The 14104-nt window shown below is 33.6% G+C and overlaps 2 protein-coding genes across 2 annotated transcripts; both read right to left on the reverse strand.

Moving 5' to 3' along the window:
* Window positions 1–152: 152 nt before the first annotated feature.
* On the reverse strand, window positions 153–5720 carry LOC132546384 (oligosaccharyltransferase complex subunit ostc-B-like). Its single transcript, XM_060210098.1, has 4 exons — window positions 5569–5720; window positions 2840–2913; window positions 1768–1985; window positions 153–851 (listed from the first exon to the last, which is right to left on the reverse strand). The coding sequence occupies exons 1-4, from the start codon at window positions 5705–5707 to the stop codon at window positions 833–835; spliced, it is 450 nt and encodes a 149-aa protein (XP_060066081.1). The 5' UTR covers window positions 5708–5720; the 3' UTR covers window positions 153–832.
* A 6926-nt stretch (window positions 5721–12646) lies between these two features.
* LOC132546422 (trace amine-associated receptor 1-like) lies at window positions 12647–13729 on the reverse strand. The gene has a single exon (XM_060210135.1). The coding sequence runs from the start codon at window positions 13727–13729 to the stop codon at window positions 12647–12649; it is 1083 nt and encodes a 360-aa protein (XP_060066118.1).
* Window positions 13730–14104: the final 375 nt, after the last annotated feature.

Below are 14104 nucleotides of genomic sequence, written 5' to 3' on the forward strand. Positions count from 1 at the left end.
ACACTTGTGAAAATTAATATTTATTCAGAAATAGGTAACCAAACTTTATACACCGCAGTCTGTTAACAGTAAATCTACTGTGTATTGTTTCCTTTTTCGTGGCATGGCTGTCGGAAATATAAGGAGAAAAAACAAGTGATAACTATCGCACATCGCACAAAATATATTTACTGGATATGCTTGTACATATTCAAAGTACAAATTTTATTTTATTCTATTTTATGGTTACAGATGACATTACACTTTTACGATGCTTGTATGTGTAAACTTATGCTTCAGTAACATGGCTGCAGCCTTTGGTATATTGGTTGTTACATTTACCAGATACATGTAATCCAAAATTGCTTTCAAAAACAGCACCAATTAGAAGAAATATATGTCAGATGCATAACTAGATGTACATAAAGGCAGACCACATTCTCTCAATGTCAACAGGACTGTGGGAAGTTTAGGTGGTTACTCCAGGAGACAGGTATTATCCTCTCTAATCCCTTGAAAATTAGGTCGATAAAAATAATATAATATGTGGGTTAACTCACATTGATGACAGGTGATAAAAAAGTACAAAACTTTCTTGTAATAAAATAAATGTCACCTTTTATTTCAAGTATGGAAATTGGATGATCATACATTACATACACAGAAGTTAAAGCAATGTTGTGTAAAGATATCCTCGTTATAAATAGTTCACACATCACACTTAAATTTGCATAACAAAAACTAATATAGAACAGATGTGATGAAGCTGACGTTTGTATAATTCTGACAGAAAATGGCAGGATGCTTCAGCCTTTATCTCTCCCAAGAACATCTTAATTACTTCCTTGTTGACCTAGGACATCAGGTAACCCCTAAAGGAAAACAAAAAATGTGTCTCAGACAAAACTGACTTGTAAGGCGAAGTTTTTATCATACAGTAGCCATGTTTTGAACAAATTTAATCTGATACTTGCTCCCACACTTCACAAGTGCAGTCATGTATTTGTCATTAAATTTAACTCTGCCTTAACCTACAGCTACTTGGTAAAAAGACCAGTAAATAGAAGTGACTTGTGTCGTCACAATATACAGTGTAACCATGCCATACTCGGATCATGTATGTCATCAATTATGTCCTGTATTTCACTGTAACCTTTTAACTGTACCATTACAAATGTATTGCAATATCTCACCACTGAAAAGTTTAAGGGAAAACAATCCTATCATATGTGCGTGACTCAGAGAAATATCAACTCCAGAATAAGATCGGTTGATGTTTAATACTTGACAAAGTCTTTTCCTTAACGCCAACCATCTTACGTTCTCTTTCTACATCTGACATACAAATATTTTGATTATCAGTCTTTTGAATCAAAATTACGTAAAGTTGTAATTGAAAATCATTTTCAAGGAGATTTATTGATAAAATCTTTCAATAATTTAGTTATCAGCTATATATATCCATATTATTTCACTACTTGGCTATAAGTGGGATGAAGACATCCATACACGGTATGTCAGAGAGACTTTAATATTCCAGGGTAAAGTATTAATTACTTCATGAATTCATTGTGATGACATGTATGATATCAACACTGAATTACCATTTTCAAACAGGGAAATTGAAATCTTCATTTCCTTTTTCATAATTGCATTTATAGTATTTTTTACCATTACTTTGATATCCTAAATGCCCCAATTAATCTGAAAAGGACAAATTTATACCTGGGGCTGACCCTGTAGCAAAATGGTATTGTTATAACTTTCTCTAGAAAAACGGATACTTACGGAAGTTTCATTCTCATGAATACTCTGCATGTAAAAAATGACAGAAGTATACAGACAAATCCGACTGCCAAAAGGAGGATACGGTTTAGTTTTGGAGTTGTTGGTTTATTTGTTTGGTCCAATATGACAAATCCCAATCCACCCAAAGTAAATAGGAAGCTGGAAGCTAATCCCTCCATAATATACTGACCATTCACTCTGTAGGGCATGAAAGCAACCTGAAGACAAAACAACATAAGTAATCAAAATTTCATTGATGTATCATAGGTAAACATCAAGTCAAGTCTGCAATATACATGTATACCATACTTTGAACACATGATTTCTCAACAAACAATAACTTTATCTTGTGACAGTTCCATTATTATCTATATTTTATTATAATCAAAATCCTCTCTACAAATCAGTTTTGCATCTCTAATGCTGTGATAAAGCTGGAAGTTTTCATTATTTACATACATATATATATAGACAGTTACACTTGAGTGTCAGGTTGTTTCTGAAATTTTATGAGTGACCATTAAAAATGGTAAAAAAGCATATATTGATGTTCATGGTAGTTATGTTCAACACTCAACGGAGGATTTGTAACATTTCTATTCATAAAATATTGATATAATTTGTATTACCAAAGTAACAAAGCCTGCATCTTTGGTAAATATATGTACATTTTATACATTCTTGTCATTTTTATAGATATATATGGCCTGTTGATTAGGAAGTTATATCAGGTCCCTGTGTTTTGATGTCAATTTCTAAGCCGTGTACATGTTATACCAATATTGACCAATATTTCTGATACATTGTATTATTGAAAATCCATTTATAAGTTTCTATTTCAATTACATTATTATCAATAATAAATTGTTTAGAATTTCCAAACATTACAAATGAGAATATCTGTTGGTAAGTACAAGACTTTCTCAAGGATTATGCCACACTGAAAGTAAATTAGCTTTGATTTGTGTTGCTTTTCCTTTAAGGTTAGGTGCTTTCTGGCAGTGAATGGGTACACTGATTAAGTCTGCATATACAGCTAATAATAGAAACAAAAAGCATATGGTATACTTACTGGTTTTGAATTTCCTCTTTCATCTGTTGTTGATCCAATACTGGGAGGCTCAACAATAACATCATAGATAATACCTAAACAGAGATGATAAATGTTGTAATGATATCACAAATTTTCATACCTACAATTACAGAGGACAAGTGGCTGTTAGATCAATGATGCACGTTTAAAAAGGAAAATTAAAACAAATTTCAATATTGATATATCTATTTTGTACCAAATATAGACTTTTATACATTACAACCATAATAAAAATTTTGTGATATAAAGTAATGAATTGACAGGATTTTCCGGCAGCACTGTAATCTCATGCACTGACCAAGGTGGAAATTAGGGTGAAAATGGCAATAAGATTATAGCTGAAATAGCCCCATTGATTAGCTTCCATAATATATTAACTGATAACAATTTACTATTCCAATGATGATCATTCAGCTATGCTTTGTTAAAAACTAGTCATAGATGTACAAGTGTCTATGGGCCTCATGTCTCTCTTTACAGAAGACACCCACTAAGGCTTATCCACATGGCTGCCTTGACCTAAGGCTTGAAAAAACATTGTTTTCTCTACAACTACTACATATCATGTTGTTAGAAATGGTACTCTAGACTCACAAGAAAGAATCAAATGCAAACACTTGTCCTGAATACCTCATCTCACCTTTGTTTTTTTTGTAAAAATCCATAATGTTTCCTGTGTTATTGTCTCTTTACTCATTGCAATTGTCTGATGGCCACTTTTGATTTTCCATTACTTATTTCTATGATATTCTGTTGCTTAAAGTTTTTCCATTTTCTTTTGTTTTTTTTACATACTGGTATATTTACACAGTAATAAACAAATACACAATTTTTTTTATCTTTATTTCAACATTTAGAGTGAAAGAATCAGGTCTTCAGATATGCATTTGATATAATTTGTTACACCAACTATATTTACAAAACAAAATCCCCATAATTCTTAATGACTTGGTGACAGCCATCTTCCCAGAAAGGTGTCAAGATACGGTAATATGTGACATCTGTCTGATGCACAGAGTCGAAGTAATTTTTTTGCCAAAATGTTGGGGATAAGAGCATCAGAGTTGGTTAATGCTGTGCGATATTATAAAAATACTGGTGTACTGTGATGTACAGAGGTCGATACAATATACCAGTATGCAGTCCCTAAAAACTGGTATATCGCAATGGTTTAAAATATGCATGTTTATCAGTAATAATTCACTATTTTCACAATATTTGTTAACACAAATGATGTTAATTGTTTAAATGTAAAACGGGCTTACGAGAATGTCATTCTGTCATTAATTGTTTAAATGTGAAATGAACATACAAGATTGTCATTCTGTTGCTGCGTGGTCATTGAAGCGTTTGATCCCCTTGTTAAAATCAAGCATTTTTGTGATTGTAATTCTTGACCTACTTATTCACAGCATCGGTGCTACTAAACAAAATTTGCACATGAGGTTCGTATGTAAGATTATCTAAATTCACAAAAAACAACATATTAAACCTTAATCATTTTGTAATAATATATTGATATGATCGTAATCAACTGACGTACATAGCGTCAAGTTACTGGTTTCGGTGAGTGTAAGGATAGGCATGAGTACTCATTTAAGCTTCTCCAGAAATGATAATATTGTTCAGCTTCTAGTTTGCAGTGCATGTGACATGATAAAACATTCAGTAGTCACCGATTTAGGCATCTCACCAAAAAAAGGTACAATAGGCATTTTATATGCATATAACTATAGTCAATTTATTGCAATGTGTACCACAAAATCTTGTTGGATATTGCAATACGGTTTTTTTCTGCAATACCCAGCACTAGATTTGGTTGCATAAAAAATGATTGGAAACACATTTTTTGGCCTAGTAAAAATCACCCTGCTCCACTGAGGTTTGAACTAGCGACCATTCAGTCTCTAGCTACACACCATATAGTGCTTGACATTCTCAATACAATAGTCAAGGCTAGTAAGGTGACCTGTACTTGGAACTTCTTAACACTACTCTTCATTCACAATGCTTCAAACCCAAAGAAAACCATAACCCAGGTTCAATATCTCCAAGTAAGCACTCATTCTTCAACTGGTGCTTGAAGTTTGACAACAATGATATCAGTCCACAGTATTAAGCAATATGTATGCCATGTACTGCAGTCCATTGTTAATATGTCACTATGTGGTATAAGAAATGACTGTGATGAAGACTGTCAACGCACAGGGATCAGACTTTTTTTATGTCAATGATTCCTGCTACTTTAGCAGTATAATATTCATATTTCACATATAGAACAACTTGGTACCGAAATGACTAGAATTCCCGATTCCCATGGTCAACGCACCAAAATCTATAATAGCGAGGAGTAAAGAATAACATGCAATGACCACCTCAGAATCAAACCAGCGACGCTGCGTATTCTAAGCTTAAACCTTCTGTTTGACTATAGGAAATTCCCTTTAGCCGGTACTAGCTAGTGCCTGTATTGTCGGGGTGTTCTCATCCGATTCGTTCATCGACTCCTACGGGTTGGTATGCGATTCTTGATGAAAACACGTATATATCTTATCAACATGTCAGAAATCAATATTGTACGACTAACTACATCTGTTTTCATTTTAACGATCTTATTTAAACCTCGAGTAAATGCCGGTCCATGTGCAGTTATACACAGTAAACTCGGTAAGCGGCATGAGAATGGCTTTTGCAATATTTATACAAACCTCCAGTTACAAGAAAGTACGACAGTAAGATCGCTGAAAACATAAACATCGCAGAAGGCTGCTTTAACCATGTTGGTTTCTTTAGCTTGAGATTCGGACAAACCAAGACGTTGTAAGGCAGGGCATACAGAGCTTCCATCGTGAAAGTTGGAGATGTGGCAAACGGAAGTGAAACTTGTAAACACCTGGCGGGGTGTAGCAGAGTAAGTATTTCAAGGGAGGCTACTTTTACAAGTCCTCCTAAGCGGAGGAAAACAGCTTGTGGATTTTCATTGCCTTTCCTGGAATTACATTTTAAAGATATAGGACATCTAATATGACTTTTAATGAAGTAAACAGTTTGATTTTTTTGGTGATGGTTACTCGTCTCATACAATTACTCTCATCGAAAATCCATCGCTGTGATCTTATAGCTAGTAGGCCTACACGTATAGTATTTTGCATTTAAATTTATTTTAAAATATATTTTATGTTAAAAAATTAAACTTACGTTTCAACCAATGTACTTATGATTTTATGCATGAAAATAAACACTCCGACATAAGACATGAAATATAAATGCCATACAATTAAGTTTCGATGGTAGAAGTAGAATCGAGTTAAAAGCGAGACCTTCCATAGCGATCTTGTTCCTGTTTATTTATTACAATTATATGTTCGATGAACTTATTCCAGAATGAAGTTTAGAACATAAAAGGATTAGTCAGTATGTTTCACGCCATTAGTTACAGAGATCTTTCCATGCACAAAAGGCATCTAAAAACCCTAAGCAAAAGACAGACAGACAGTGATAATTCCTTTGATTAATGATAGACTACCAGCAATTCAATTCAACTTCATCAGCACGATTATAATTACATGTGTAATTTAATGGTTAGCTCGAACAACATAGAAATAACAAATTAAAGTTTACAAATGGAGAAAAGATTTTAAATCGTATAATACTTCATCAATCTGCCATTTCTTGTTACACAGCGTCTCATCAGAGGTACCATACTTTTAAAGTATGTTTGGGTTTTAAATACTACACGTCGTTGTTTCACAACAATTTTAACGTAACTATTCTGTAGGTGAAGCAAAGAAATTGTTTTTATTGTCGATATACGACTTTCAGTTCATATCATACTGTTGTTTTATTTATCATATTTTGTCATATTTATCATATTGAAAAAGAAACCAGTGGATTACCATGAAGTTGTAATGTCGTAGATAGATTACTACCGACGCCTAGAAGTCAAAATGATTGAGGATACATGTTAAAGAAAGAGAAGATACGTTGTTGTTTTTTTTTCTGATCTCAAACCGTGTTAAAACATCCACTACACCAGTAAATCTATAAACCATTGAGTTGATACTTTGTACTTCAGTCACCATATTTTAGAGATTCGGTTTGAACTGTTTGGTACTTTATAAATCTGACTTTTCCCTTCCTTGTCTCAAAGTTATGGTTATATAGTGTTATGGTAATGATCATCAAACTGTGGTTTCAGGATTGTCAATCAGATACGGAAGACGAAATATTTCATAATCCTCAATACTGCAACAAACATCAGTTTACTATGAATATCAGTTAACAAATATTAAAGTCGACATTTTGTCAACAAGTTCACAAGGCTAGATAAAAGCATTAGATAATTTTTTTATAGTTTATCAATACTTTTATCATAACCAGCTCATAACAATTGAATACGTTGTAAATGTAAACAGGTTATCACTTGACTTATAAAGGTCCCCCACCCCACAAGTTCTATGTACGGATACACAATTTCTTCTACTTCAGAGGAAGATATCATTTAGAACTTAAGTACTGGCATTCATTTTATATATGGCTGAATCGTGAAACTTCAGAAAGTCGACATCGCACATCCTGTTAAGGTTCAGAGTCGAGTTGGAACCCGAACACCAACATGATTGACAGCTAATGCATTATCAATAAAATGATTATTTAAATAGGTTAACCAGTATCCTTAATTACTAAATAGATTAAAAGGTAGAATCTTTGCACCCTGTCCGAAGTGTTTTGACCATTAAACCGCATCTTAGACAAGACTTATAGATATTCGGAATCCTTCGGGCTAATTTTCACAAAAGATAACGTTAATAGACCAGGCCCCACTTGTATAAAACATCTAAACTTGAGATTTCCTCAAGTCGAGATTTTCCTCAGCTGATATCTCCTCAAAAACAGCTTGTATAAAATTTTCTCAAGGAACAGGAGGAAGTCATCAGCTAGGATGTCCTGAAATTCCTTGAGGAATTTTCATACAAGATATTTTCAAGGAGATATTAGCTGAGGAAAATCTGGGCTTGAAGAAATCTGAAATTGAGATGTTTTATACAAGTGGGGCTAGATATTCTATTACACACTTTGCTTTTGGAATGCTGATCTTATCTCAGATTGTGTTACTCTGTTAAATGACAAAGTTCTGATAGGTTATCACAATAGCTCAGTAAAGTTTATCATTCGAATGAATATTGATACGACCTAGTTGTACCAATAAGTTGAAAACGGGCAGTTTATATGAAGTTTTGAGGAAATTTCGCTTGTGGAGTACATTTTTTTTGACAGCGTAGTTGACGGCATGAGTCGGTTAAAAGCGACAACAATTCCAGCGTTTTCTGGTTGCCACGGTACTTCTCTTTAGTATAACACAGAAAATCTTGAGTATATTTCAAGTAAATTTTAAGGAATTATTTTAAATCACAGATTTCAAATTCCTGAATTCCGACTTGGTGACCATTTCCCCGGATTTTTAGGATCCGCTAATATATCAGCTGGTTTCTTAAGTTTGGAAAAACATGCTATTTGGAAATTGCAAACAATAAGGCACAGAGACCCACTCTTTTATTAATCATGAAAAGCATCTTCGAAAATTAAAAAAAAGTATAATACCAGTAGATGGCACTTTTTGGTTGCTACGCAGTTTTAAGCTAGTTAACTCAAATGGAGGACTAGCATTTTCGCACGATTGTTTTTCTTAAAATCCGAGTATCGTTACCTTTCGTTGTAATAAAAGACGGAAATTTATTTATGGCAAAAGGTTGCCTCGAAAATAACAGCGAATGTCTGTTATTCAGGAAATAATAAGGATGATATATGGAAAGAAATATTTCCTGTTTCACATATTCTGATGCATGTACTAGAGTAATTAGTGTACCAACAAATTGTTTATTTGGTTTTTGTATACCTTATTAAATCAAACCATTCAAAAAGTCATCACCGGAAAAAAGTTTAATACTGTTTTTTTTCCTTCATTTCTCAGAGGAGTGCACCATTCTATAACTAGAGAACAACAGTTCAGTTGAGATCCATGGCTAGTATGGGACCGTACCACACTTGTTCTATTTCTTGTTGGAGGCTGGTTTATGTATTCACTAAATATCAATTATATAAAATTGTGTTGAGAATTCATAGTTTCATTTTTGTCAGTATATTCTACAACTCAAGTGTCAAAATTTGCAGAGGTTTGTCTTACTGATATGCAAATTTGAATGAATGTTTGTTAAGAATATATCTTGTTCTAGTCACGCACTTGCCTGTTTATCTTGATATTGGCTGGTATGTTGGGATGTTGTTCTCTCTGTAGTACATTGTATTAAGATGTCTATGCACCCACCAGTGATAACGTGTTGTCATAGGCCTCCATTCCATCAATAAGTTATTCTCTCTTTCCGCTCAATAGAGATATTGAATTGTTATTTGGTATACAGTTATATAACGGTATTGTAATATGAGATAAAGTTATGATTTGGCTTCACCACACTATAGGACGCGTTGTATGTAAAACATTTTTACAACAATACTTATACAGCTGATTTAAGATATAGTTTCTGCTAAGTAAATAGTAATGATAGATAAAGTATTAATTTAGTTTTACCACATGTATCGGATGCGCTGTATGTAAAACATTTTTATGATAATACTACAACAGCTGATTAAGGATATGGTTTCTGCTAAGCAAACAGTATGATAGATAACATGACAGGTAATTCTTACATAGAACATCCGATACCTGTCATTTGACCTAATTTCCTTATTTGCAAAAATATGATCATTTGAGTTCGCAAATTGAAATATTCTTTATTCTTTTTAACAAAATAAAGTATTGCAGAAAGTGGAAAGTCTTGTCTTCTGCATTGGATTTGGGGGCGGGGTCCACAGAAAATAGTATGACTAAATGTAGAGAAAGTTCATAATATGCATTGAAGTTTTTGAAATAAGACATTGAATATTTTGGAACCCATTGATTATTTTATTTCAAATTCTTAACCACAAGTTCTTCTGACAAAGTCCCAATTAATCCTCCTTTCCATAGATTCTGCAGGTAAATCTTCAACATAATCAAAATGAAGTGACTTTCATTATTATCATATTTTTATTTCATTCCTTTGTACGCTACATTACAATACACAACAATACAATTATAACGATGATAGGAAAACAAGATAAAAGCTTATATTACTTCCTCTCCCCCATTACAGGTACAGCAATTTACATGGACATTCATATACAACACTGATGAGATAGACAAAACAAAATTGAAACAATAGAAAAAGTACATCAGTAAACTTAATTAGTTAGGCATTTAATAACATTTCTTACAATCAGCTGTAAAAAAAAAAAAAAAATCAAACAGTATGTGTTGGTGCCGGAAAACAACTTTCCTGTGTATACAGTGTTACAAAAATGCTATTGTAATTGGCGTCCTTTAGTATCAGAGTATTGCCATATGGATTTAGCAGATATCAAGAAACTCCCAGTTAAAGCTCATTCCCAGCTGGTCATTAACTGTGGACGTGCGGCGTGGTCAATTCATACCTTATACAGCTTGGGGAAATGGGAGTGCGCCTATTACAAAGTAAATACCACTGAACAAGCTTTACAATGTATGCAGTCCTACAACTTTATCAGTAATTGAAACCTAAATATGTATATTACATACACGCTCAATCAACAGACAGTCATATCAAAGCAGATTTATCTTCTTTAACTTTGATCCTATGGGACATTTATCTGCCTTGCCAATCATAAAAACAGAGGGTATGAAGAATTCTGTATTTTTCGGTAAGTATCAGAATTTCTGTGTCACCCATCTTATTTGGCATGCTATTGATAATATTGCCTTGGATTATTTTTCTGTTGTTTTTTCTCTCGAATCTATCATTGGTGTGTGTGTGTGTGTGAGAGAGAGAGAGGGTGTATGTGTGTGGTTTTTTGGCTAATTCTCATGTTAATGGCTGTCCTCTCAATGTCATATCTTACACACTGCGAGAAGTTACTACTCTTGTATCTTACAGTATAATCTTCCTTAACGGTATGTATTGTAAGTCACACACTGTATAAAATCGGTAAATCTACAGTAATTGGTATCTATCATCATTTACAGCTGTTGTTGTCATTAACTGAAGCAGCAAATATCGACAAAGAAATCACAATCTCATTATCAGTATGCATATGTCTAACTTTACACCCACCGAACAGCTGATCATAGGGCACAAAGTTAGCTTTCTTAGGAATACATCGATAATAACAACAGTCTCGTTACTGTGACAGACAGATGTTTCAGGCATGGCTTTAGATATCATTAAGTCTGTGATGAAGGAGCCAACCTCAAAAATAAACCTATCCAATAAGCTTTTAGTTTTAGTCTTCTTCAAACCTGCATTTGCTTACTGTTAAAGAAAAAAAGCCGCGTCCTATTTTCGAGGTTTTAGGATACGTCATATAAACAAACATGAGACATGGACTATGTTAAATTTATGTCAAGCTATAGCTTCAAAATAAGGACTAAATCTAGAGCTGGAATTCAGATAATCATGTTAAGAGATTTCTGTGAGGTATTATAAGAATTACAGTGAAAATAGCCGGGCTGTCAACACCTTTGTTATGACACTGCGGATAAACAAAATAAAGAATACTAACACCGAATCTACTATTCTGGTTTACTCAGCACGTCCACCCCAGATTCAAGAAGACTCACTGTAAAAAGTTAGTAAAACGTCATTACATAACACATTTTTAGATAAAAGGTAGATTTGTTACACAAATATGCATTAATACCATGTTTTAGATTGATTCCTTGTTGTCGGTAGCGAACATAGTACTGGAGGTATGATATACATTTAAACGTGATGCACTTGTCAATGTCTTAGATCGTTTCGGAACTAAGCAAATTAATCATTTACCGAGATGATAGCATTGACGTACGCAACGCTGATATGGCGCAACAGCTCATCTTTATAATGCTGTATCTGACAATGAAATCGTATTTCTGAATGATGATGGTCTTTTCGAGAATGTGAATTTTTGTGTCAGACATTGAATTATAAAGCGGGTGATCTGTGATAAGACAAATATATTATCTTGTTAATGTGATTAAACATCTGTTAGATACTCATTAGTGGGATTCCCATATACATCTCCGTAAAGGTATTTTAAACTACACCATTTAACATAATGTTAGTAGCTATTTGTATCAGAAGGCTGTGAACGTATTTAGTAATACTTAATTTTACAGGTAAATTAGACATCAATAACATGCAAAACGTTATATTCAAAGTATTTCAGAAAATGTTTGGGCAATAACATCAACATCATTCGTAACTATCGTTATTGCAACCATTAACAACCAATAACGATTCAATCATTAGTTTTGATGAAACTATTTACATCCAATGAGAGAATATCGACATATCAGCAAAATCGGAATTCAAACAAAAAGATGTACATTGTAGATTAGAAATCTTTAAAGATTCTTCCTACGGATACTATATAAAAGTACAAGACAATTGCTCCATCGACGACAACTGCCATCTGTCTAATAAATGTCTCGTTATTAGAGTGGGAATCGAGTTAACAAAAACGATATTGAAAAGGAAAAGGATATTATCATGCTTATCATAAATCCTACAGAAATGCAGAATCAAAGAAGAAAATAGTTAAATCTAAATAAAAAATTGTAAAATATATTGAGGTTTGATATCACTTTATCCTGTATATAATCCTTCGTTTACATTAACTCATTAATTCAACACATATGCAGCATAAACGAAACTTAGATTGAGTATATACGCACTCTCAATCGTATTGCGAGAGTTGTATTTGCTCGGTTCTATCCGGGGAATCAGGCTGTTGTCGATTTATGCTACATGGTAACAATGGATAAGCAAGCAGTTTGACGCGTTCTCGGAAAGATTTGTACATAAAGGAATAAACAAAGACGTTAGTGAAACTGTTACTGTTGGCGAGCCACATAGTTGTAAACTTAACTGATGGTGGGATGGTAGTGATGTCAAACAAACTTATACTGACCACTTCTAAGACATAAGGCCCCCACACAATGAAGTAAATGGTAGAAGTCACTATAAGCAACTTCACAGCTTTGATATCGTTTGTGCGAGCTGCAGAATAATTCTTGCTCTGATGGCTATTGCGTCGAGCGACAGATATTACCTTACGCATTACGCTTACGTTTGTGAATATCAAAATGGTCCCGGAAAGGACAGGAATATACACCGCTGTCACGACACAAAACCACTTATATTCCCAGTACAATCCACATATCATTTCCTCTTGGCTGAATTGGTAGTACAGAAATGAATCTTTTGTTGGTAAAGGCAGGAAGAACGTTGCCAAAGCCACAACCCATAAACAAAACACAATAATATATGTCCGTTTGACGGTCAACAAAGACCGATATCTCAATGGCTTTTTGATTGCCAGGTATCGGTCAATACTGACCAATGACAAACTCCAAATAGATATAGTAACAGAGGATCCATGCATAATTCCGGCGATCTGACACCATACTGGTCCATAAGGCCATTCTCCAACAGCTACAACCACAATACAGGGAAAACAGGACACCAAGCCAACTAACAAGTCGCTACAACTCATATTAAGAAAACATATGCGCGTTATCCTTGGAAGCTGTTTGGTCTTCGACACAATACAAATATTCAAACAATTTGTCATTATTATCATTACTGATATCAAAGCAACGAAAAAGATTTTCACATATCTAGTTGGGTCATCACTGAAGGTGTAACCCATATGTTCAGAAACAATGTCCTTTGGTATGGATATATTACATTTAGAAGTTGTAGAGTCTGGTGATTCGGCCATTCCAATAATACAGCAATTGATTTTATCTTCGTTCATTTCCTCAAGGCTTTGTATGGAAACTGTTGGTAAAAAAGTGATAAAGCTTCCATTTATCAAACTATATTTCAATTGAAAATCTAGGAAGTCAATTTCGAGGCTCAGCTAATAAATTACACGTGATGTAAAATTTAAATTCCACTAATTCAACTGATGGTTGAGATATGATTCAATTAGGAAACAAAAGATGGCAAAAGTAAAATTAAGAAGTTTAACAAAGAGCAAAGCTTTATGTTTATAGATTGTAGTTTAATATCGTGTTTAGTATAATGTAATTACCTCTTTATAATCGATTATGTCACAGAAAAAAAACCCAACTGACATACTCTATCAAATCGGACTCATGCTGCATGTACAGTAATTTTACCACTTATC

This window comes from Ylistrum balloti, unplaced genomic scaffold (genome assembly GCF_031769215.1).
Source record: "Ylistrum balloti isolate Yb309-2 unplaced genomic scaffold, AGI_CSIRO_Ybal_v1 Utg369888, whole genome shotgun sequence".
NCBI lineage: Eukaryota > Metazoa > Mollusca > Bivalvia > Pectinida > Pectinidae > Ylistrum > Ylistrum balloti.